Source organism: Mandrillus leucophaeus, unplaced genomic scaffold (genome assembly GCF_000951045.1).
Source record: "Mandrillus leucophaeus isolate KB7577 unplaced genomic scaffold, Mleu.le_1.0 Scaffold400, whole genome shotgun sequence".
Taxonomy (NCBI): domain Eukaryota; kingdom Metazoa; phylum Chordata; class Mammalia; order Primates; family Cercopithecidae; genus Mandrillus; species Mandrillus leucophaeus.
Window position 1 is genome coordinate 1,083,178 of NW_012104255.1, and position 11,118 is coordinate 1,094,295.

Consider the following 11,118-nt stretch of genomic DNA (forward strand, 5'->3'; position numbering starts at 1 on the left):
TGCTTCCTTGTCTTTTCCACTTGTTAAAGGTGGAATAGCCCAGAGTTCCATCCTGGTTCCCTTCTCTTTTCTTTTCTGGTTTGTTTTGTTTGTTTTCAGACGGAGTCTCACTCTGTCACCCAGGCTGGAGTGCAGTGTTGCAATCTCAGCTCACTGCAACCTCCACCTCCCAGATTCAGGCAGTTCTCCTGCCTCAGCCTCCCGAGTAGCTGAGATTACAGGCGTGCACCACCATGCCCAGCTAATTTTTGTATTTTTAATAGAGACGGGGTTTCACTATGTTGGCCAGGCTGGTCTCGAACTCCTGGCCTCAAATGATCTTCCCGCCTCAGCCTCCCAAAGTGCTGGGATTACAGGCATGAGTCACCGCGCTTGGCCAGTGTGAATTTTTTTTTTTAACTTAACAGTTGAACAAATATTGAAAAATTAGTTTACCCACTATTATCAAGACTGTTGCAGCCAGGGCATGGTGGCTCATGCCTGTAATCAAAAATTAGCCAGGTGTGGTGGCACATGCCTGTAGTCCCAGCTACTCGGGAGGCTGAGGCAGGAGAATCGCTTGAACCCGGGAGGCGGAGGTTGCAGCGAGCTGAGATCACGCCACTGCACTCTAGCCTGGGTGACAGAATGAGACTCTGACTCAAAAAAAAAAAAAAAAAAGACTGTTGTGAGACTGATACCTGCATACACTTCAGGTATCTGTATTCTATTTCCCTCGTTCTTTCATTCTCCTAGATGACTGTTTCATACCTTCTCTGTCTTCAAGCCTCTGATATTTCTCCTCATTTGCTCATTCTCAGTTCATGACCTTACTTCCTATTTTACTGAGAAAATGGAAGCAATGGGAAGAAAACTTCGACGAGTTCTTACCCCCTTCTTCACCTCACCTACAGGAAGGTGTTATCCCCTCTGTGGCCACATATTCTGCCTGCCTCCTATTAATTGTGCATGACCTGTCCATGTTCCTATCTAAGGCCAGTCCCTCTACTTATACTAGGTCCCATCTCTATTTATTTTAAAAAAAATTTTTAAGAGACAGGGTCTTGCTATGCTGCCCAGGCTGGAGTGCAGTGGCACAATCATAGCTCAAGTGATCAATCCTTCTGCCTAAACCTCCTGATAGCTGGGACTATCGGGCACAGCTCCCATCTCCTTTGGCCAACTTAAGAGCATCAGTTCAGCAGTTCTCGCCCTTTTTCTCCTGCATCATCAAGTTTCCTCTTTTCATTGGCTCTTTCCAAATTGTATAAGCGTGCATCTATGAAGTTTAAAAATACAACTTTATTTTTTTTAAAAAAGCCTCTCGATCTCACTCTCCCCACCCAAGCTACTGCTCTATATTTCTCCTTATAGAAAACTCCTCTAAAGACTTGTCTACACGTGAGTTTCTTACTGTTCCCTTCCCCTGTTTGCTTTCCAGTTGATTTGCTGAAATTGCTCTCGACAGGGTCACCAATATAACTTCTCAGTTAATAAACCCAGGGCCAGCTGTCGGTTTTCATTTTACTTGACCAGTCAGCAGCATTTGACACAGATGCTTACCCATTCTTCCATAGAACACTTTTTTCACTTGGCATTAAGGACACTACTCTCTTCTTATTTCCTTCCTACCTCACTGACTGCCGCTTCCCAGTCTCTGTTGCTGCTTCCTTGTCTTTTCCACTTGTTAAAGGTGGAATAGCCCAGAGTTCCATCCTGGTTCCCTTCTCTTTTCTTTTCTGGTTTGTTTTGTTTGTTTGTTTGTTTGTTTTTGAGACAGGGTCTCATTCTGTTGCCCAGGCTGGAGTGCAGTGGGGCGATCAAGACTCACTACAGCCTTAAACTCCCAGACTCAATTGGTCCTCCTACAGCAGCCTCTTGAGTAGCTGGGACTACAGGCACATGCCATCATGGCTGGCTGATTTTTTTTGTATATTTTGTAGAGACGTGATCTCACCATGTTGCCCAGGCTGGTCTTAAACTCCTGTGCTCAAGCGATCTTCCCACCTCAGCCTCCCAAAGTGTTGGGATTATAGCCGTGAGCCACCATGCCCGGCCCCTTCTCTTTTCTGTCTCCACATACGATTGATCTCATATAGTCTTATGATTTTAAATACCGTCGGCCTATTGATGACTCCTAAGTTTTATGTCTTCAGCTCTGACCTCTCCCTTGAACTCCAGATTCTAATATCTAACTGCCAATTCAGTATTTTCATTTACATATCCAATAGGCATCTCAAAGTTATATGTTCAAGTGAAAATTCCTGATCTTCTCCCTAAACATGTTTCTCCCACAGCCTTCCTCATTTTTGTTAAAGGCAGCTTCCTCCTTCCATTTTCTTTCTTTCCTTTTTTTTTTCTGAGATGGAGTCTCGCTTTATTGCCCAGGCTGGAGTGCAGTGGCACAATCTTAGCTCACTGCAATCTCCACCTCCTGGATTCAGGTGATTCTCCTGCCTCAGCCTCCTGAGTGGCTGGGACTACAGGCGGGCGCCACCACATCCAACTGATTTTTGTATTTTTAGTATAGACAGGGTTTCATCATGTTGGCCAGGCTGGTCTCAAACTCCTGAGCTCAAGTGATCTGCCCACCTTGGCCTCCCAAAGTGCTGGATTACAGGCGTGAGCCACTGTACTCAGCCCATCCTTCTGTTTTCTCAGGTTAAAATCCTTGGGGGTCATCCTGACTTCCCCCTCTCTCTCCCATACCCCACATCTCATTTGTCAGCAAATACCATCAGCTCTTCCTTCAAAATATACCTACTTCTTACCATTTGCACTGCTGCTACCCTGACCAAGGCACCATTATTTCTTGCCTGGATTATTATAATAGCTTATTAACTATTGGTCTTCTACTTACACTCTTCCCCTTACCTCCATTTTATTCTCAATATAACAGGAGAGCGACCCTTTAAAAAAAAAAAAAAATGAGATCCTGTCACTTCTCCATTCAAAATCCTTGGCAGGGCACTGTGGCTAACACCTGTAATCCCAGCACTTTGGGAGACTGAGGCGGATGGATCACTTGAGGTCTGGAGTTCGAGACCAGCCTGGCCAACGTGGTGAAACCCCATCTCTACTAAAAACTTAAAAAATGGCCGGCGTGGTGGCTCACGCCTGTAATCCTAGCACTCTGGGAGGCCAAGGCGGGCAGATCGTGAAGTCAGGAGTTCGAGACCAGCCCAACCAACATGGTGAAATCTGATCTCTACTGAAAATACAAAAATTACCTGGGTGTGGTGGTGCGCATCTGTAATCCCAGCTACTCAGGAGGCTGAGGCATAAAAGTCGCTTGAACCCAGGAGGTGGAAGTTGCAGTGAGCTGAGATCATGCCACTGTACTCCAAGCGACAGCGAGACTCCGTCTCAAAAAAAAAAAAAAAAATTAGCTGGGCCTGGTGTTGCGTGCCTGTGACCTTAGCTACTCGGGAGGCTGAGGCAGGAGAATTGTTTGAACCTAGGAGGCAGAGGTTGCAGTGAGCCAAGATCATGCCACTGTACTTCCTCCTGGGTGGCAGAGCAAGACTCTGTCTCAAAAAAAAAATTCTCCAATAGCTCTTCATGTCACTCTCCCAATCCTTACCATGGCCTGGCCTACAAAGCCCTTTACTGTCTGGCCCCCTCTCATATCTCTGATTTCTTTCTTTCTTTTGCTCTTAGAACCTTTGCACTTATCATTCTCTCCACTTGGAATACTTTTCCCCTCATAGCTACTTCTTCACTCCTGAAAGTTTTCTAAAATTTTGTTCTCAGTGAGGCTTTTCTTGATCACCCTATAAAAAATTATATGCACACACTTCTGCAGTAGGGATTGTCTAGAAAACAATTATGTGCACATGTATGCACATACATACTTGCATTCCCTAGCTTCTTCTCTGCTCTTCTCTCCACAGCACTTATCTACATCTAGTACTCTACATCTAGTACACAACCGGTTAATTTTTGTATTTTTAGTAGAGATGGGGTTTCACCATGTTGGCCAGGCTGGTCTCGAACTCTGGACCTCAGATGATCTGCCAGCCTCGGCCTCCCAAAGTGCCTGGATTACAGGCGTGAGCCACCGCGCCCAGCCTACACTGTACATTTTACTTATTTAGTTTGTTTAACTCCCCTCACCCTATCCCAACACATCCACACTAGAATTTAAGCTCCCGTGAGGGCAGAGATTTTTGTCTGTCTTGTTCACTGCTGTTTCCCTGGTGCCTAGGACAGTGCCTGGCACATAGGCAGTAAATATTTAAGGAATGAATAATAAAGCCTTTTGGCAAAACAATTTATAAAAATTCAGAAACCTTAAGGAAATTTATACCCTCTGCCTCAGTAATTACAGTTTGAGGAAGCTTGTAATTAAATCACTGGAAAGTGTGCAAGACGTCATACCTATAATTTATGAAAGCATTAAAAACTTTTTCTTTAAAAATGTGTTAAGGGCCAGGTGCAGTGGCTCATGCGTGTAATCCCAGCACTCTGGGAGGCCGTGGCAGGCAGGTCACTTGAGGTCAGGAGTTCAAGAACAGTCTGGCCAACATGGTGAAACCCTGTCTCTACTAAAAATACAAAAATTAGCCGGGCATGGTGGCAGGTGCCTGTAATCCCAGCTGCTCGGGAGGCTGAGGCAGGAGAATTACTTGAACTCAAGAACTGCACATGTGTGCACGTAATTGTTTTCTAGACAATCCCTACTTCACTTCAGCCTGGGCGACAGCAAGACTCCATCTCAAAAACAAATAGTAATAATAGACGGCACCACGAGGGAAATTTTGTATAATCTCAGAGTGGGAATATTTTATGAGCAAATCCAGTGGTGGTGTGTGCCTGTAATCCCAGCTACTCGGGAGGCTGAGGCAGGAGAATCGCTTCAACCCAGGAGGCAGAGGTTGCATTGAACCGAGATTGCACCAGTACACCTCAGCCTGGATGACAGAGTGAGATTCTGTCTCAAAAAAAAAAAAACAAAAAGAAAAAAAAGTTTAGGCATCACAAAAACAGGAAAAATAATATATAGTAAATCACCATTGTAACATCTTCCAGATCCAACAGTTACCAATATTTTGCCACATTTTCTGGGTTTTTTTGTAGTTGCTAATGTTTTTTTAAAGCAAATCCCTTTCACATTCTTCAGTACACATCTCTAAAATACTTGGGTGGTTTCTTACATAAGCATAATGTCATTATTCCTCCTGACAAAAATTAATGCTAATTTCTTGGTATCATCTTAATATCCAGTCCATTTTCAGATTTTCCTGATTGTCTTAAAATGGCTTTTTGTGATTAGTTCAAATCAGAATCCAAATGTTGTCAACTCATTATAATATTATATTTAATAGCAAAAAAGCCAAAATGTCTCATGAAAGGAAGCCTGATTAATTGTGAGTGTCATATACAGTAGTTATCTCTGTAGGAAGATAGATGATATGTTTTTATTGCTTTATACTTTTCCATGTTTTCCAAATGTTCTGTACTGAGAATGAAGGGGTGAAACTATTTTTAAAGAAAATATTTTAATTGTCTCTCTGTGGATTTACCAAATTTGGATTCCATATCCCCCCTCAACTTCACCCTTTTTCTTAGTGATCCATCTTTGATGTCAGCGTCCCTTGCTTATCTTGCCTTTTCTAGGTTCGAGCTCATCAGCTGGTTCTTCCTCCCTGTGACGTGGTGATCAAGGCTGTTTCTGAGTATGTCAGTTCCATCAAAGATCCCTCAAACCTGGATGTAGTTGGGAAGGATGTTTTCAAACAGTCTCAGGTAAGTTAGCATTCCCCTTCCTAAGAGTCCTCAATTTTCTTACCTTCTTCAGCAACACCAACAGGTCCCTGATCTCTTCTGTGACACCTAAGTTTTCCTAGCTGCTTGTCTTCTCCATGCTTACAAACCAGAGCTCCAAAATTTCCTTTAAAAAACATTACACAGCCTGGATTGAAGTGTCCTTTACCTTTTTTTCTACTGATGATTAAAGTAATATAAGCCTATTCTAGTCCGGGCACAGTGGCTCACGCCTGTACTCCTAGCATTTTGGGAGGCCAAGGTGAGTGGATCACTTGAGGTCAGAAGTTCAAGACCAGCCTGGCCAACATGGTGAAATCCCATCTCTACTAGAAATACAAAAAATTAGCTGGATGTGGTGAGGCAGAAGAATTGATTGAACCCAGTAGGCGGAGGTTGCAGTGAGTCGAGATTGCGCTGCTGCACTCCAACCTGGGTGACAGAGTGAAACTTCATCTTAAAAAAAATAAATCAGTAAAGTAATACAAGCCCATTCTAGAAAATTTAGAAAATGAAAGCAAATCACATAAAATCTCATTACTCATAAACAGCTTGCTATAGTTACCACTCTGACATATGTCCTTCTAGTCTTTTTTTTGTTTCAGTGTACACATGGTGGCTCACACCTGTAATACCAGCACTTTGGGAAGCCAAGGCAGGAAGATTACTTGAGCTTAGGAGTTTGAGACTAGCCTGAGCAACATAGCAAGACTTTGTCTTTCCCCCCAAAAAATTTGAAAGTAAATTTTTAAAAATGTACGCATCCCTCACTTAATGTTGGTTCAACTTAACATTTTTCTGCTCTCCAGTAGTGCAAAAGCAATATGCTTTCAGTAGAAACTGTACTTTGAGTACCCATATACCCATTCTGTTTTTCACTTTCAGTATAGTATTCAGTACATTACATGAGATATTCAATACTTTATTATAAAATAGCCTTTGTGTTAGATGATTTTGCCCAGCTGTATGCTAATGTAAGGTATTCTGAGCACATTTAAGGTGGGCTAGGCTAAGCTATGATGTTCAGTAGGCTAGGTGTATTAAATGGATTGTCGACCTATATTTTCAACTTGTGATGGGTTTATTGGGACATAACCCCATCATAAATCAAGGAGCATCTGTGTATCTTAACATAAAGGAGTTCTTGCTCAGTGGAAGATAATGGGCAAAGAAAAAAGACTACTTAAAGTGAGTCTACATAAAACAAGAATGAAAATTTCATTTTAATAGTGGAAAAAGAGCTCAACTGGGATTTTATTCTACAAAATGAAATTTAAAATTATGAAAATAAGTTAATTTTTAACAATTTGATTTATATTTTCAATTTGAATTTCTCATTTATTTTTAAAATTAACATACAGTCAAGCCGACTTGTGAATTTTAACACATGTATTGATTTATATGACCATCATCACAATAAGAATACAGAACAGTTGTACTACCCCAAAAAACATGCTATCCCTTTGTAATAACACCCAAACCTACCTTTAACCCCTGGCAACCACCAGTTCATCTTCTGTTACTATGGTTCCGTCTTCTAAAGAATATCACATGAATCATACAGTATGTGATTTTTTTTTTTTTTTTTTTTTTTTTTTTTGACACGATGCCTCGCTCTTGTTGCCCAGGCTGGAGTGCAATGGTGTGATCTCGGCTCACTGCAACCTCCGCCTCCCTGGCTTAAGCGATTCTCCTGCCTCAGCCTCCAGAGTAGCTGGAATTGCAGGCGCCCACCACCACACCTGGATAATTTTTTATATTTTTAGTAGAGAGGGGTTTTCACCATATTGGCCAGACTGGTCTTGAACTCCTGACTTCAGGTGATCCACCTGTCTTGGCCTCCCAAAGTGCTGGGATTATAGGCGTGAGCTACCACGCCCAGCCCAGTACGTGATATTTTGAGAATGGCTTCTTTAATTCAACATAATACCTTTGAGATTCTTCTAAGTTGTTGCGTGTTACCTGTATCAATAATTCATTCCTTTTTATTGCTGAATAATAGCCATTGTATGGATATGCCAGTTTGTTTATTCACCCCTTAAAGAATATTTAGATTGATTTCACTTTATGGTGTTATGAATAGAGCTGCTATAAACATTTGTGTACAGGTTTTTGTATGAACATAAGTTTTTATTTCCCTGGTGTAAATACCTACAAGTGGAGTTTCATAAGTTTTTATTTCCCTGGTGTAAATACCTACAAGTGGAGTTTCAGGGTCATGTGGTAAGTGTATGTTTAAATTTATAAGACCTTGCCAAAGTAGCTGTTCCATTCCTTACCAGCATTTGGTATTGTCAGTTTTTTTTCCCATTTATTTTTTTTTACTGACAAATGAAAATTATATATATTTATTGCATACAACATGTTTTGAAATATGTATACATCGTAGAATGGCTAAATCAAGTTAATTAACATATATATTACCTCAAATGCTTTTCATTTTGTTGTGGTGAGAACACTTAAAATCTACTTTTTTAGTAATTTCCAAAAATGTAATACCTTGTTATTAACTGTAGCCACCATGTTATACAACAGATTGTCAGTGTTTTTTATAACTGTTTTAATAGGTGTGTAGTGGTAGCTCGTCATAGTTTTAATTTATGTTTCCCAAGTGACTAATGATGAACATTTTTTTCTTTTTGAGACACAGTCTCACTTTATTGCCCAGGCTGGTGTGTAGTGGCATGATCTCGGCTCCCTGCAGCCTCCGCCTCCCGGGCTTGAGCAGTCTTCCCGCCTCAGCCTCCCAAGTAGCTGGGACTACAGGCGCACACCATCATGCCTGGCTAATTTTTGTACTTTTCGTAGAGACAGGGTTTCGCTGTGTTGCCTAGGCTGGTCTCAAACTCCTGAGCTCAAGCAAGCTGCCCACCTCAGCCTCCCAAAGTGCTGGGATTACAGGTGTGAGCCACCGCGCCTGGCCAACATTTTTGTCTGGAGCATACTTCATGCATATATCCTCTTTGGCAAATGGTTTGTTCATGAACAGTCTTTTGCCTGTTTTTTTATATTGGTTTGTTCATTTACTTACTGTTGTGTTTTGAGAGTTCTTTATAATGCATATGAGTGCTTTGACAGATACCTGGTTTGCAAATATTTTCCCCCAGTCTGTAGTTGTCTTTTCTTTTAACAGCATCTTTTGCAGAGCAAAGTTTTACAGTTTTCATTAGCCTTTATCTTTTATGGGCCATGCTTTTGGTGTGATGTCTAAGAACTCTTTGCCCAACTGCAGGCATGACTATTTTCTTCTGTTTTCTTTTTTAAAAATATTTTTGAAAAAGAAGAACATTGGCCAGGTGCAGTGGCTCACACCTGTAATCCCAGCACTTTGGGAGGCTGAGGTGGGTGGATCACCTTAAGGTCAGGAGTTCGAGACCAGCCTGGCCAACATGGTGAAACCCCAGCTCTACTAAAAATACAAAAAATTAGCTGGGCATGGTGGCGCATGCCTGTAATCCCAGCTACTCAGGAGGCTGAGGCAGGAGAATCGCTTGAACCCGGGAGGTGGAGGTTACAGTGAGCCGAGATTGCACCATTGTACTCCAGCCTGGGCAACAAGAGTGAAACTTCATCTCAAAAAGAGAAAAAGCAAAACATTTATTGTGTGACCAATCATTGAAATTCTTAAAATGAACTGGATGCTGCTACAGCTGCCCCTTTGGGTATAAGTGTTATTCCTTCACAGAGTACGTGCCTGAATTCATGGTATGCAATTTTTAGCTACCTAATTATACCACTCCTGGTGGTATTTTGTCTTTTAGCCTTGGCACTCTAGTTATACTTTATTTTATGCTTGGGAGGGTAACGACATTTGCCACACATTGACTTCTGAAAGTGGCAGGTATTAGAGCTGTAGCAGCAGCACAATGTGTGCGTCTTAATGTGAGGCTTTCCAAATAATGATGTTCCCTTCATCACCCCACTTCTACTTTCTGTTTTTCTTCCTTATTTATTTATTTATTTATTTGAGATGGAGTCTCACTCTGTCACCCAAGCTGGAGTGCAGTGACACTATCTTGGCTCACTGCAACCTCCACCTCCTGGGTTCAAGCAATTATCATGCCTCAGCCTCTGGAGCAGCTGGGATTACAAGCACGCGCCCCCACACCTGGCTGATCTTTTGTATATTTAGTAGAGGTGGGGTTTCACCTTGTTGGCCAGGCTGGTCTTGAACTCCTGACCTCAGGTGATCCATCCGCCTAGGTCTCCCAGATTGCTGGGAGTACAGGAATGAGCCACCACGCCCGGCGTGCTTTTCTTTGTTAATTACATAGTTCTATACTTCACATTTTAGAACAAATCATCCATATTTAGTTCATTTCTGTATAAAATATGAGAGGTGTTTTTCATGTGGATGTCAAATTGTTTCAGCACAGTTTGTTGAAAAGACTATCTTTTCCCCATGGAATTGCCTTTGCACTTTTGTTAAAAATCAGTTGACCATGTTTGTGTTGGTCTATTTCTGGACTCTGTTCTGTTCAGTTGATCTATGTGTCTATCCTTTTACCAGTAATACACTATCTTGATTACTGTAACTTTATAATAAGTCTTAAAATTGGTTAGTGATTCCACCATATTCATTCATTCATTCATTCATTCATTCATTCATTCATTTGGAGACAGAGTTTCATTCTGTTGCCCAGGCTGGAGTGCAGTGGCACAAACATGGCTCACTGTAGCCTCAACCTCCTGGACTCAAGTTATCCTGCTGCTTCAGCCTCCCAAGTAGCTGGAACCACAGGTGTGTGCCACCATGCCTGGCTAATTTTTAAATTTTTTGTAGAGATAAGGTCCCACTATGTTACCCAAACTGGTCTCAAACTCCTGGGCTCAAGCAATCCTCCTGCTTTGGCCTCCCAAAATACGGGATTACAGGCATGAGCCACTGCACCCAGCCAACTTTTATTATTTTTCAGTGTTATCTATACTTGTCTTTCCATATAAATTTTATTTTTTTAATTACTTTTTTTTATTATAATTTAAGTTCTAGGGTACATGTGCACAATGTGCAGGTTTGTTGCATATGTATGCATGTGCCATGTTCGTGTGCTGCACCTGTTAACTCATCGTTTACATTAGGTATTTCTCCTAATGCTATCCCTCCCCTGTCCCCCCACCCCACGACAGGCCCCAGTGTGTGATGTTCCCCACCCTGTGTCCAAGTGTTCTCATTGTTCAATTCACACCTACGAGTGAGAACATGTGGTGTTTGGTTTTCTGTCCTTGCAGTAGTTTACTCAGAACGATGGTTTCCAGCTTCATTCATGTCCCTACAAAGGACACGAACTCATCCTTTTTTATGGCTGCATAGTATTTCCATGGTGTATGTGTGCCACATTTTCTTAATCCAGTCTGTCATTGATGGACATTTGG

The 11,118-nt window shown here is 41.8% G+C and overlaps 1 protein-coding gene across 1 annotated transcript in view; it reads left to right on the forward strand.

Moving 5' to 3' along the window:
* The window catches only part of FAM120C (family with sequence similarity 120C), a 136,796-nt gene that overhangs the window by 26,827 nt on the left and 98,851 nt on the right, over positions 1-11,118 (forward strand). Inside the window, exon 5 of the mRNA XM_011992003.1 lies at positions 5,599-5,727. Within this exon, the coding sequence (XP_011847393.1) occupies positions 5,599-5,727 (129 nt within the window). The remainder of the gene's footprint in view (positions 1-5,598; positions 5,728-11,118) is intronic.